At 50.0% G+C, this 15,226-nt stretch overlaps 1 protein-coding gene across 1 annotated transcript in view; it reads left to right on the top strand.

The window, feature by feature from the left end:
* Positions 1-11,918: 11,918 nt before the first annotated feature.
* Doc2b (double C2 domain beta) overlaps positions 11,919-15,226 on the top strand; it is a 33,870-nt gene continuing 30,562 nt past the window's right edge. Inside the window, exon 1 of the mRNA XM_010642169.3 lies at positions 11,919-12,047. Coding sequence (XP_010640471.1) covers positions 11,927-12,047 — 121 coding nt within the window. The 5' untranslated portion in view covers positions 11,919-11,926. The remainder of the gene's footprint in view (positions 12,048-15,226) is intronic.

Raw genomic sequence — 15,226 nt, 5'->3', positions numbered from 1 at the left:
GCCGCCCCCCCCCCCCCCCGCCCGCCAGCCTGGGATTTCTGAGCTGTGAATTCAAACAGCTCAGCGTGGAATCTGCTCAAGCAGAGTCAGCTAATGGGAATAACAAGATGCTAAATGATTTGAGGGAAAAAGTGATTTTCCTTATAACCTGCTTGGTTCAGAAAACACGGCGATCATGGTGGAAATTAGAGGAGTCAGAGCTGGTGTCTGGGGAAAGAAAGAGGAAAGCTTCAGCCGGCCGCTCTCAGTGCAGCCCCAGGTGTGAGGAACAGTGTGAGGTCAAGCCCAGGCTGGCACAGAAGCTGCCCGGAGCCAGCAGGTGTCCCCCAGTGACCGCGAGCAGCAGCGCCTGCCACCCGCTGGCTGAAGAGGCCCAGAGTCAAGGACCAAAAGCCAAGGCCCTGGTGTCAGAGTGAAACTGGCTTCTCTTCCCGGCTCAGGCACTGACTCGCTGTGTGACCTTAGGCAAGTAACTGAGCCTCTCTAAAACCACTTTCTTGGAAACAACAGTTATGTGAATTAATGTGTGACACATGCTCAGAAGGCTGCAGAAGTCAGCGACAGCTGTCAGCTACCCTGCCTCACGCAATCTGTCCTGTGCCCACGCCCCATGATCTGAAGGCCAGAGATCAGCTGCCAGGCTCTGGGTGCAGCTGCAGCAGGTGGTGATGGGAACCACAATGGGACGCAGGACCCTGGGGCCTCTAGGACACCTGGCCCATGACAGAGGTGAGTTCCTGCCGTGCACGACATGGCTAATTCTAGGGGCCCACTCCGACCCCCACCTCCCACCCAGCCAGTCACTTGCCTCGGGGCTTCCGGATAACAATGCTTGGTCTTATTACTGCTTTTTAGCCAGTTTCATAAAAACCTTTTTTTCTTTTTTCTTTACTTGGTGTGGGGGGCTAGGGATTGAACCCAGGGCCTTACACATGCTAAGCACTGACTGAACTGTACTCCCAGCCCTTGTAAGAGCTTCGCACACTGGATTCTGAAAATCCTCATTTTCCAGATGAACACATATACAAGTGTCTGGTAAACTCTGTCTGGTTTCTCAGAGGACATTGGAGAGAATGAGATCTCTTTCCCCCATGCTAAATGGTCCCAGGCAGTGGTCTCCTCAACACTCACCGTAAGGGACCAGCCCCACAAGGCCGCTGTGGGCTCTGCTGCCCAGAGACCCGGCGGCGCTGGTTGGGGAAGATAAGTAGAATTCATCCAGTCGTCTGTGCTTGCAGGAAGGCCACACACGGGCTCAGTGCTGTGCTGTGTTCTAAAGACAGCTTCTTACAGTTTAGAGGCCTCTGATTTCTTCACTTCCCAGGAACTGGCTGAGTTCCCGGGGCTGAGGTTGCCTTGAAGTTGACTGCTGGATAAGAAAAAGAGCTTTCCTCTTATTTCATTGTCAGCTCAATCTAGAGTCTGAGTCAGTAGAATAAAGATTTCAAGCATCCTGGGTAAGTTTCTTCCACTAGGCTATTTGAGCAAATACAAATATGAAACTAGGGGGTTGCATACGAAAGAAAAGGAGCCAGGCTTGGTGGCGCATGCCTATAATCCCAGCACTCGGGAGGCTGAGGCAGGAGGATCACTGTGAGTTCGAGACCAGCCTGGGCTACAAAGTGAGTCCCAGGTCAGTCTCAACTATATAGTGAGACCCTGTCTCAAAAAAAAAAACAAATAAAGAAAGAGAGAAAAGGAGCCCCAATTCCATGCTGAGGTGGACCAAGCACGGGATACCCCAAAGAGGCTCAAACTGGAGGGTCAGCTAGGTGTGCTGGCACACACCTGTAATGCTCAGTACTCTGCAAGGCTGAGGCAGGAAGACGGCAAGTTCAAGCCCATCCTCCTGCCTCTTAACATCTTAGTGAGACCCTGATTGAGACCCTCAGTGAGATTTAGAACATATACATGTTTTTAAAGAGGGGGAGCTGAGGATATGGCTCAATGTGAAGGTTCTGGGTTTGATTCCCAGTACCAAAAAAACACTTGGGGGGTACATAAGCCAGGACTACCCTAGAATTGGCATCCTCGCATTTTGATCTTGCCTACTGAGACTGTGAAACCATAACCACTGTGTAAGATTGCCCTCTTTTCAGAAAAGAAAAGGGAAACACTGAAAAAAGGGTCATCTTTTAAGGGATGGGAATTTAACTTTGTGAGAAACCTGTTCTGCTTCTCTCACTGTCACAGTGGGGAAGTTGCATCATGAACCTGTCAGCTTATCAGCTTCTGCAAATCACCAAGACTTGGGGCCGGTTGCCAGGACTGCTGGGCTCCCCATCCAGGGTAGCCACTGTAAGGTTGTGTGGCTGGGTGGGTGCCCTCTGTGCCCGGCTGTGCAGAGTTCAAGTGGTGCAGTCACAGCTGGACTTGGACCTGGTGCCCACCTCTGCCAGCGTGGGGCCTACAGAAGGGCTCTGAGCTTCCGGTTTCCAGCTGGACAAGGGCAGCAGTCACCACGCCCACCTCTTGGACCTGCTGAGAGGCCGTGTGTGGAACGCACCGCATGCACGCAGTCTGTTTACTGTTGCTGGTTATCTGGGGGCTCCTACCACTCCTTGTAGCTCTGTGGCATCCGAAACAGGAACGATCGTGGAGTGAAGCCCTGGGCTGTGAGAAGAGATGGTGGATGGTCCAAGGAGCAGGGCCGTCCCAGAGTCCCACCCAGCTCTGCTTCCCAGCTACTGAAACTTTCCTCATCCCAGCCCACAGTGGGCACCTGGCAGAAGAAGGGCTGTGCGGTCTAGAGGCCCAGGGCCCACCCCTAGGCGGTGCCCTTCAGGGAGCTACCCTGACAGAGGGACACCAGAGAACCCCAAAAGGCTGATTCCCCATCTCCCACCTCACACCTCAACGCCAACTCACACGTACGCTGCATATATCTATGCACACACATGCGTGAACACACTCACGCACACCCTCTTCACCCTGAGCCACTGAGGAGCTCTGAACACCAACCGGAGTTAGCTGAGTGCCTGTATATGCGTGTGTGCCCCTGTATCGGTGTGTACAGAGGTGTGCACCCTGGTGTATATGTGGGGGTGTACAAACACACGGGTGAGGAGGGAGAGTGTGGTTGTGAATATGTGCTTGAGAGTAAAAGAATTCAAAAGTTGGCCCTAATTATCTCTCCCTTTGTGCACATCCACCTCCTCCTCTCTCTGTTTCCTTCTCTATCGTGAAGAAAGGCAGCAGAGAAGCCTGGGATCCTAGCAATAGCTGCCGCAGCTGGAAGAGAATTACAAGTTCAAGGGCAGCCTGGGTAACTTTGTGACGCCCCGTCTTAAAAAGAAGAAGGTGGCAGCGGAGACCAGCAAGGAGCCAGCTGAGCGTGGGAGTCGTCAGAGCTGGTACAGACCCCAGCTCTGCCACGGCCGGTCCCAGTGAAACCAAGTCATTTAGTCTCCCTGAGCCTCAGTTCTCACCCAGCTGTGGACAGGGTTTGCCTGGCACAGCCAACAGCAGGACATGTGCATGGGCTCAGTGAAGCCCTGTCCTGGGGCTCAGCAGCTGGCTGGCTGGGGCCACACGCCGGGCTCACAGCCTGTCCTGTGGGTGGGCTTCCCAGGGTGACCCAGGACGGTGTCTTACCTCGTACACATCCCTGTCTAAGACTATGGGGCCTTTCTGTGTTTCCAGTGAGGTGACGCACTTAATACACTGAGAACAAGGCTTGGCACTTACTTGGAGCTTGCTAAAAGACAGTTATTAAAATGTGTCTCAAAAACCATTTAGAGCAAAAGAGAGAAGACAAAAAGCATTTAGACTTTTATGGAAAGATAAAAGTCCTCTAAAACTGGAGTATGCTGATGGTTGCACAGTTTTGTAAATTTACTAAAAATCATTGAATTGTACACTTAAAATGGTTGAATTTTTATGGTGTCTAAATTATACCTCAATAAACCTGTTTTTAAAAAACCATTTAAAGTGAAAAAAACTTCAGTAGAATAATAGATATAGAATTAATAGAATAATAGTAGAACAATACTTCTTTAATATGAATATACTAAGTAAAAATACCAAAGCAGTGGTTTCATAATTGGACTGGTCCCCTGGATAAGTTTGGGCAAAAAGAAGGGAAACGTTCCTCTGAGGTACTTTATTGCACTGAGGTCAAGGGGGGCACTTTTTGAGACAGGGTCTTGCTACGGTCGTTCAGGCTGGCCTCAAGCTCACAGCAAACCTCCTGCTTCAGCCTCCTCCGTGGTGGGATTACAGGTGTATGCCACCATACCCAGCTTGCATTCATATTTTTTTAAGACTAGGAAAACTAGACATAGGTATCAAAAACAATCAGACTACCTTAGGGGAAGGGGGAGACAGGTGAGCGAGAGGGATCTGGGAGATGGGCTGGGGAGAGTCAACTTCCTATTTCATGAGCTGGTGGCGATAATGACGTACAACTAGTTGTCATACTGCACACCCGCATTTTACAGGGTTTTATATGCTATAGTGATATGTGCATGCGCGCTAGAGACGGCACCCAGGGCCTTATGCATACAAACCACACACTCTACCACCGAGCTACACCACTGAGCCTCCAGGCCCAGGCCTTACAGTTGCAAATATCTAGGGTCCTGGCATTTAGCCCAGTGGTGCCACCGCCTGCCTTGCAAGCACAAGGTCCTCATTTCGATCCCTGGTACCTCAAAAAAATTTTTTTTAAATATCTAAAAAAGATGAAAACATTAATCTTGGTGGGTACATGTTTGAGTTTGTTATGTTATTCTCTATACTCTTCTATATTATAAAAATTCAAAATAATTCAAACAGAATAATGACTTCTACTGCAGGATGGGATGAGGGCTGCATGGAGAGCTGTCTTCAGGAAAACACACTGAAATGCCCAGGTACAGAAAGGGAGGCAGTGGGCATGAAGCACTAGCCAGGCCCTCTCTCTGTCAGCAGCCTCCTAGGCTGTCCTCAGTCCCCACTGGGAGCGGCCTGCCCGTCAGGCTCCCAGACGACCTGAGTGCCAGCAGACGCCAGTGAAAGGGCCTCAGGCAGCCTCCCTGATTTCCCAGGCTCTCCACGTTCTCCTGCTGATGGATGACCCTCCCTTCTCCCTCCCTCCTCCCTCTAAATGCTGCTGTCTCCGAGGCCAGAGCTGCCGTGTGTACACAGGCAGGAGCCAGGCTGGACCACACAGGTGGGCCTGGGCTGCCTCCCCCTCACCCCTGGTTGCCCTGCCTGGAACCTCGGCATCCACCACAGCTGCCTTCATGCTCTGGTGCCTCCCATCACCCCCTGTGAACTGACTGCCCACCAGTCATAGGCCAGGCCGGTGCCAGGTCCCTGTCTCCAAGGAGCTTGTGGACATGATCGTGTCAGAGTAAAGCAGTGCTCAAAGATGTCACCACGGTGGCTCCCAGAGCCCAGGAGGGACAAAGGAATGGGCCTCAAGACAACCATCCTACTGGCCTCACTGCTTGCCACCACCCACCTTGGACAGGGAAGGAAGGCACAAATTTACTGTGTGACCTTGGCCAAGGCGAGTCCAGCTCTGGGCCTCGGTTTCCACTGATAAAGACATACTGTTCTGTGGAAGTCCTGCTTGGCCTCCAGCTTTAGAACAATGGGCACATGGCAGATTCCAAGGCCTACACTCTTCTCTCAAGGGCTTCTGAGGCCATTGGTTTGGACCTCACAGCTTGAGGGCCACAAAGATGGACATGTTATGTCCAAGCCCTCAGTAAATTAGACATTACTGGGGACAGACACTGGAACAATAATCATGAAGTGCATAGCAAGCCCACGAGGTGGTATGGACACAGCCTCTTGGAGGCAGAAAGTTCACCTGTGCTGGTAGCACCAGGGAGGCAACACCTGAGCAGGTGTCTAGAGCACTTTAGGACCAGGTGGCCAGGATGGGTGAGGCATGGAAGCCGGAGCCCGTGGGTGTGTCCAGGCTCAGGCAATATGGGGGGGGCTGGAGAACCCCTGGTCTGGAGTCTTGTGTTCCAGATGCAGACACAGAGTGCTGTCCCAATGCAGACACGAAGCAGTGTTTGTGTCACCCAAGGGAGTGTCACGGGAGGTGGCCATGAGTTCCTTGAGCTGACCAGGAGGAAGGGGACTCAGGGACCCAGAAGGTGGACAAGGAGAGCTGGGCAGACCCTGGGCCTTCTGAGGAAGTTGGAGAGAGCCTTAAGCCTGGACTTGAAGAAAGGTCCAGGGTGAATCTGAGGGAGGAGAGGGCTGCCCAGCCTGGCCTCAGACGAGGGGCATCTCCCTAACTTACTCACAGAGAGGTGGGCTCTGCCCTCATCCATCTGAATGCCTTTGGAGAACTAGTCTGTTGCAAGGCCTAGGGATGGTAACTGTCACAGTCTAGGGCTAGCATGACTAGTAAAGATAAAGGGTTGGACTCTGGAGCCAGACTGCCCAGCCTCAAAGATTGGCTCTGCCTCTTGCTAGCCATGAGCTCTTGGCAATTAATTTACTTGATGCAACACATTTTAATAATAGTTTTGTTCATGTTGACGTTCAAATAGATAATCATACTATTGCTAAGACAAAACTGGGCCGGGGATTTAGCTCAGTGGTTCCACTGCCTGCCTCACAAGTGTAAGGACCCAAATCCTATCCCTGGTACCAAAAGAAACAAAAAACAAAAAACTATCCTTAGGATAAAACTCATGCTGGGAATGGAGCCCAGTGCCTCACACATGCTAAGCAAGCGCTCTACCACCAAGCTACATCCCCTTGATGCACTTTTCATGTGAGTCAATTTAAACAAAAATAAAAAGTAAATGATAGGGCAGATCCAGCTGAGAAAATGATTCCTAAGCAAGGGAGGTGAGGGAATGCGAACCAGGGAGGCTGCCTGCTTGGCTAGACTTTGGTGGTTTTCAAATGTAGGATGCCCAGGGGGTTCACGGCAGAGGACAGTGTGGACGCTACTCTTCCCAGCAGACTCGGAGCCCTGTCTGGTGTCTGACTCTCCCAACCCACCTGCACCCTGGTGTGGGCTGCAGATGTGATTCAGAGAGTAGAGCAGCAGTGAGGCACAGCAGGGTGCAGAGGTGGCCATGGGAGACTGGGGCTGAGATGGAGCCATCCCAAGGCAGCCTAGGACTGGGGCCACCACTCCTGGGCAAAGGCTTCTGGGAGAGCAGGGGGCATCTGTGGGGCCTGGGCCACACCAACATGGACAGAGCCTAAAAGGGAAGTGGGGGACTGCGTTGACCCTGCCAGGGCAAAATGGCACAGAAGCCCAGTCACCGGAGGGCTTGGGTACAAAGAGGCCGAGATCTCAAAGGAGCAGGACTAGGCTAATAACGGCCTGGAAGTGTCCGGGGATAGCACTGCAGGGGTGACCCGGCCACCAGGTCAATAGGGACAGAAGCCATGAGGGAGTTAGGCAGTGCTCAGTCCAGACAGGGTCACCAGAACTGGCGTTCTTCTTGGAGGAAGACCTTGGGAATCACCGCTCCCCACTCAGTGTCCTGCCTGGCAGCCCGGGATTCTGACTTTTGTCAGGGGCTCGGATTCAGAGTGACATCTTAAAGAATTATTTTTCAAATGGTGCGATTTCTTTCACTGTGGGCTTAATTTTTTTTCCTTTTTTTCCTTCAGCACTGGGGATTGAACCCAGGAAGCATAACTGAGCTACAGCTTCAGCCCTTTTCCTTTTTTTTTTTTTGGTATCAGAGGTTGAACTCGGGTCCTTGTACTTACAAGGCAGGCAGTGGCACCACTGAGCTAAATCCCGGCCCCTTTTCATTTCATTTTGAGACAAGGGTTGACTAAGCTTCCCAGGCTGACCTGGAATTTGTGAACCTCCTGCCTCAGCCTCCCAGCTACCTGAAATTACAGGTATTTTCTGTCATGCTTCCCATCTTCCTACTTTTTTTTAATGGTGATAAAATAAACAACATAAAATTTACCGTCTTTACCATTTTGAGATGTACAGTTCAGTGGCATTGAGTATGTTCATAGCATTGTACAAGGATCACCATTACCCAGTTCCAGAACTCTTGCTGGAACTCTAACAATAATCCCGAAGCCCTGATAAATCACCTCTATTCTACTTTTCCTCTCTATGAAATTTGTCTCTTCTAGGGCATGCTTTTGTTAACAGATGATACATATATGTGGTGAAAATGTGTAGCAGAAAAATTGCCCTGTCTCCTAGTTCCCTTCCCAGATGAACTGCTGTTGTCAGTGGAGTATTTATTCTTTCAGAGTTATTTGATGCAAATATATATATAATTAAGTGTTTGCCAGATTTTAATGGTGCACGCTGAGGCAGGAGGATTGCAAATTCAAACCAGCCTGAGCAATTTATCAACTTAGCAAGATCCTGTCCCAAAACTGAAACTGGGCTAAGGATGGAGCTCAGTGTGAAAGCCTTGAATTCAATCCCCAGTAACAAAAAAATATATATGTGCATATATACCTTTTATTTATACCCAGAAGGAAATACAGTTTATGTCTCTTGCTTTGGTTTTTTTTTTAATAGTAAATCTGAGAGATGGAAAGCTGGCTAGTGCATCAGAACACAGTGTAGCACCTATATCACTACACAGAGCTGCCTTACCTTTCCTAATGGCTGTGTAATACTTCACAGCACAGGCAAAGGGTGCTGTAATACCAGTCCCTTACTGGTGGGAATCTTTCCATTCAGTTTTTCATATTTATCTATTGATAGCACAAGCCCACCCTTAGCAACAAAATTAATTAACACCTAGTTAGAAGGAAAATAAATTAAATACAAGGAGATGTCCTTTTACAGCTCTGAGACTAGCCAAGATTCATGTCCGACAACTCCAAGTGTTGATGAGGAGGTGGAGGAACTGAAGTGAGACAGTCAGCTCGTGGGAATGGAAATTGTAATGATCACTTGAGGGAGCTGGACAATATCTGATCAAACTCCAGATTCACGGTCCTTTGGTTCAGCAATCCCCCATCTACTGCCTGCCTCACAAGCACAAGGTCCTGAGTTCAAACTCCAGTAACAAACAAAAAGTAAAAGCAATCCCCTGTCCAAGAAATGATCTTACATGCAGGTCAAGAACAGGTCCAGGGACATAGCCCAGTGATGGAGCATGTGTTTAGTATGCACAAGGTTCTGGGTTCAAACTCTGGCACAAAGGAAAGGAGGAAGGGCGGGAGGTGCAGAGGGAGGAGAACCCCTTGGCATGTTGAAAATAGAAAATCATAGAAATCAACCTAAATGTCTAAAAATAGGAGAAAGGATAAATAAATTATGGAAAAATAAATAAGGGCATAATATGCAATGAAGAAAACAAACTACATGCATCAGTTGGAATAAATCACACAAACAACATTAAGCCAAAAAATAAGTTAAATGAGGGTATATACCATATATCATTTATATAGTTTAAAAGCATGCAAAACAACACTATATATTGTTTATAGGCACATATTTGTGTGTTCAATGTTAAAATAAATGCATGAAATGATAATTACCAAATTCAGTATAGTTCTTGCCTCTTGATAAAGCAATGAGCTGGAGAACTTATGTATCAGGAGACTTTAAATGTAACACAATTGTGGCAAAATGTAAATATGAAAGTTTGCCACCCAGCATGGCGATATTCACATGTAAGCCCAGCACTGGGTAGGGGTGCTGAGGCAGGGAGACTGAAGGCTCAAGAAGGCCGACCTGGGCAAGACTGCAAGATTCTGTCTCAAAAAAAGTTTTCCAGGCATGCTAGCGCACACCTGTAATCTCAACACTCGGGAGACTGAGGCAGGAGGATCACTGCAAGTCTGAGGCCAGCCTGTGCTACATAGTGAAACCCTGCCTTCAAAAAAAGTTTGCCATTTAATCATATTTTGTGTGATGCTGGGGATCAAACCAAGCACCTTGAGAATGCTAAACCTGTGCTCTACCACTGAGCTGTACTCCTAGCTCTCCGTTTTAATCATTTTAAGTGTCCAATGCAATGGCATTAATCACATTCACAATATTGTACAACCATCACCACAATCTATTTCCAAAACTTTTTTCATCACCCCAAACAAAAACTCTGTCCCCATTAAACTGGAACCCCCATACTCTCTTCCCCTGGGGCTCAGCTTTCTGTTTCTATAAAGTGGCATATTCTAGATATGTGTTATATAAGTAGACTCATATAATAGTTGTGCCTTTATATTTTATTTCATTTAACAAAAGTGGGTTTTCATTTCTTTTTGTGACTAGATAATATTCCATTGTTTGGCTATATACACATTTTGTTTATCCATTTGTCTACTGATGGGCACTGTATCCACATTTTGGCTATTGCAAATAAGGCTGCTAAGAACAATAGAGTACCAGTACTGATCTGCTTGAGTCCCTTTTGATTTTCCGGGTTCACAGGCAGGAGTGAAATTACTGGATCATATAGTAATTCTATGTTTAGCTTTTGAAGGAACCTGGATGGGGGGTGCTGGGGATTGAACCTAGGGCCTCAAATGCTCTTCCACCACTGAGCTACATCCCCAGGTCCTGGAATGATTTTATTTTTTAAATAGTTGATGGGTACAGACATTCATTATATTATACTGAAGTCCTTTTTGTATGACTTAAACATTTTACAAATTTAAGAAGTGGAACGAGTTATAATTGGAAACGACCACTTGCATTGTTAATACCTTTGAGTTACATCATTAATTCAAAGCCTTTTGCCTTAGGTTTCAAAACTGTTGGTTTGATATCCTGCTATTCTTTCCACCTTGCAGAGCTGGGGACCAAACCGTGGCCTTGCACTTACTAGATAAGCATTCTACCACCGAGCTACACCTCTGGCCTAAATTCCTGCCATTCATTCTTTTCCATTTACAAAGTTGCGGCATTCATTCCAGTCCTCAAGTCCTCTCCAACCAAGGCCCTGAGCTCTGGAAGCCCCCAAAGCTGGAGCAGGGGCTCCCTCTTCCATGCTGTCCCTTAAATCTCAAGCTACCCTTTCCTCCCAGAGGTTATTTCTGGAGCTTCCCAGGAGGGTTCAGCACCATCCCTCTGTGGCATCCGACCTCCTGCCAAAAGCAGCGAGACCCCAGACTAGGTCCCTCCCAGACGGTGAGCCTCTCTTATGGACTCTCCAGCTGGCAGCACTGACCTTGGCCAGTGTAGAGGAACAGAGAACTCTTCCATCCAGGATGTGTGGCCAGATATCGAAAGATGCACACATAAGTATGAGACCAAGGTCTGCTGTATGAGACCTCAGACCAAGCCCTCCACCTCTCTGGGCCCCAGATTCCTCATCTGGAAAGCTAGAGTGGGTGAGATAAGGGCTCCCAGACCTGTGATCTGCAGGTATCCCAGGAGGGACAGAAGAGAAGACAAACCCCCACTCCAGCCTTTAGTCCATCACTGTGGCTCCCAAGCATTTGACATCTGCGAAACATCATTAGGTAAGTGTTAACTTGTCCCCACTGCTAGGCCTAGCACTGGTAAATGTACTGTGACGAGTGTAATGTGTGTATGAGAAAGTGTATAATAAATTATCAGAAATAGCTGCATTTTTAATATCACTTAGGACATCAAGTTTGCCTTGCAGCAGCCATGAACCATACTGCAAATGCTGACTTGCTTGCATCGGCACCTCCCGCGTTTCCTGCTGAGCCTTGGTGTGTGCCAAGGAAGCAGGGGTCTCCCAGAGTGGATGGCCTCAACATCCCATCCTGATCTGCCCTCCATCACCCAGGCTCTGAAGGAAAATGAGGCTTCGTTCATCACCAGGCCCCCTGCAGAACGCAGCATGGGGAGTGGGGACTGCTACTCAGGAGGTGCTTGGTAAACATGTGTTGATACGTGGGTTCATGAATAAATGAACGTACAAGAACCCCTGGAAGGCTGCTCTCCACCAACCAGCGCCACCGTTCGGAATGTCCCTCTACATTCCTCCACCAGCTTCTGTTACTACACAGAAGGTTCTAACAGCACAACACAAGACTCCCCCAGGCATCAGAAATGGATGGGCAAACTCGGGGGTCCTGTTCGGGTGGGGCCAAGCAGGACCCTTCCTCCACTGGTATGTGGCCACCAGCCGGAGAAGCCAACCGAGGACATACCAGCCAAGTGCTGCTAAGAGGTGACTCCCTCAAAACTGCATGTCACCCGAGCTGGGATGTATCAAACTAGAAATTCCGATACCCCACCCACCCTACGAGGCACTGGCCTCCCCAGGATGGGCGTGTGCTGCACATGTGAACAGAGCTGGAGCAGCCGAACCGGTTGAGAATCACTGTGTCAAACCATTAGCACCTCCGAACCCAGCAGTTCTCAGCCTTCGCTGTGCTTAAAAATAATCCAGGAGTGCTTGTGAAGACACATCTGGAGTCTGCGAGCGCACATTCTGAGTGGGTGTGAGGTGGGGAGCTGGCGTCGGCATCATTAATAGATATCTAGGTGGTACAGGTGTCCAGACCATCCTCTGAGGAGCCTGCTTCCACCCCAGAAGGTGCTGGCCTTTGAGAGGGCCCACGGGACAGGGGGAGAAGCAAGAGCACAGGGCTCCCTAGGGGTGGGAACAAGAGCAGACTACCCACTTAACTTTGCTAAGGGCTAGTCCGGCCACAAGCCACCCACCCCAGCATGATTGGTGGGGACCGGCCATGTCCAGCTGTTTCCAGGTCCCCACGTGCGCCAGTCAGCCCAGCCCTGGATGGGGTCACCCACTTCTCATGGCACCGCTCTCAGCAGCCTCACCCAGCAGTGGACAAGGAGAGCATCCAACTGCACTTCACCAGTAGAGAAACTGAGGCAGGCACCTCAGTTGTACAATGAGATCTACACTGAGAAGGCAGGGGCAAGAGAACTATAATTCACCAAGTGCCAGTTGCCTGCCAGGCAGGTGCTGGGCATTTTATATTCATCCTCACCTTTAATTCTCTCACAGTTGCTAGTGCCTCATTCACAGGAGAGACTTAGGGCCTGAGTCAAGCAACCCCCACGAAGTCAGACGCAGTTTGCAAAAGGCAAGCACTGGCTTTTAAATCCAAGTTGTCTGTCTCACTTCCCCAGCCCATGCTCTTTCTAGAAACTGCACAACCATCCACCTCCACACCCCCATGGCACCTCACCCATCTCAGCTGGTCTCAGGGCTGCAGAAATGTAGGCTCAGAGCGGATCCCAACTCTGCCACAAATGCCATGCATTTCTCCAGGAGGCATCTTTGGGGTCCCTGGCTTAATCCTTCTACCCCTACTTCTTCAAGGCCCTTCCCAAGAATCAGGTCCTGCAGAACTAAGGGCCATGAGCTGCCCCTCCAAAAAGCCGGATCCACAGAAAGTCAAGAGGCCAGGAGAGAGAGGTTGGACCCCCTCGTCCATTCCCCACCCACAGCCAACACAGGGACAAGAGCACAGGGTCAGGAGTTAAGATTCCTGTCCCCAGTCTGCTAGTCACTTGACCACCTGAAGCCTCAGTTTCCCCATATGCAAGGTGATGGCCAGATCCTTTTGCACCTCAGTTTTTGCATGAGTATTTTACTATCCACGTCATTACATATCATTTTATGATGCAGCCACCTATTTAAGGACTAATCCCCTTAAGTCTTGCTAGAATGAGGACCCCATTGAGTCCAGGCTCTTCTGTCCTTCCCTCTGCCTTTGACCTTTGGAAAGCTGGGCTTCACCAGGACCCGGACTGTCCCTGTCCCAGCAGCCCTGGGAAGGTTTCACCTGTGTGCCCTCACCTGCTCTGAGCCCCTTGAGCTTTGTGTGTGTATGGGTAAGAGGATCGGGAGAAGAGAGAGTGGAAATATCAAATGAGTCAAAAAACCTTGGTCTCTAACCCCAGCCATGCCACCAGCCAGCAGACAGCCCAGTAGACCCCATGCCTGAGCCTTCCTTTGCTTACCTGCAGAATGGGAACGGGGTGCTCTGCTACCTCATGGGGTAATAAAAGGAAACAATGAGACAATAGCTATGAACGGTCTTGGCCCCATGTGACACGGAGAGGGACCACCACCACCCAGCTTAGAACTTAATACAAAACAACATGCTGCTCTCCGTCCTTCTCACCGGTGTCTCATCTCCCCTGAGAAGGGTGGGAAAAGAAAGCCAGCCTTGTTGAGCACCTCTCACCCATTATGTTCAGTCCAAATTGGGTCTCCCCACAATGTCTCCCTTCAGAAGGTTGGAGTTAGCCCTGCTTTACAGATGAGGAAAGAGTCGGACAGATCGGGTGACCTACCACAGAGATGCAGCTGGGGGCATCCAGGAGATGGTCTCTTCTCTCTTTCCTTTGCTCCCTGCCCTCTGCAGGGCATATGGGGCATGGAGAAAGGGGAATGCCAGGAGCCTCCTTTAGACTCACAGGAGGGAGCATTTCTGAGTGGAAACTAGAGAGTAAACAGGACTCCATCCATGTCAGGGCTTTCTGAGGACACCTGTCTAAGCAACAGCTTGTTCCCAGAAGAGTTCCGTTCCCAGCAAGCAGGATTGCAGCTAGGGAGGAACTGACTTGGGCTGCCAGGGATTTGCTCAGTCAACAGACCTGGGGGTTGGGGGCCCTGCCTTTCCCCTCCCCTTGCTCCTCAGGCATGAGAAGGGTCCTTCTTCCCTGGTCTGCCTGCCCTCAGCTTCCTGACCAGGTCTTGATCCAGATCCTCATCCAGCCTGTCCCATGGGTCCTTCTACACCTCTCCCTGGCCAAGTTGGGGCTGACTCAAAGTTATTGTGTGCATGTTTCTGACCTAAGAGGATGTGTGCACAGGCTGTATCTGTAGGTGAACAGCCTGTCCCTGCGTTCCTACGGTAGGAGTGTGGACGTGTGTGCTGCTAGATGAGGAGGCCATGCCCTGGTCTCCTGATGGCTTTTGTGTGTGACCTGTTAGGTGTGCTCGGGGGCTTGGAAGACTGTGCCTCGGGAATCCTTGATCACAGGTGTGTATTCTCTTAGGAGTGTGAGTGCATGTGCTGGGGAGGCGTACTGTGCCCCTCCACATCCTCCACCAATTGTGTGTGCACGTTTGGTGTGTGCCAATCCTGCAACTGACGTTTCCACTAAGTACCTCTGCACACGTTTGTGCGTGCTTGGAGTGCCCTTGCACACCTGCGTGTATCCCCTGTGAGTGAAGGGAGCCCAGTACGTGTTCACACGGCGGGAATCTGAGTCTGCGTCCTGCGGGTCTCTGCTCGGCTAGTTCCGCGCTTGTTCTGAGAGAGTGCGCGCATGCAAGGCGCCCGGGTGGCCTTGCCGCGCTCTCGCGTGTATGCACGCGCGGGGTCCCGGGCCGGCGTGAGCGCCGTGTGAGTGCGAGTGTGG

Source organism: Fukomys damarensis, unplaced genomic scaffold (assembly GCF_012274545.1).
Source record: "Fukomys damarensis isolate Sample0158 unplaced genomic scaffold, DMR_v1.0_HiC HiC_scaffold_13, whole genome shotgun sequence".
Taxonomy (NCBI): domain Eukaryota; kingdom Metazoa; phylum Chordata; class Mammalia; order Rodentia; family Bathyergidae; genus Fukomys; species Fukomys damarensis.
This window is presented reverse-complemented; position numbering and strand designations above follow the sequence as displayed.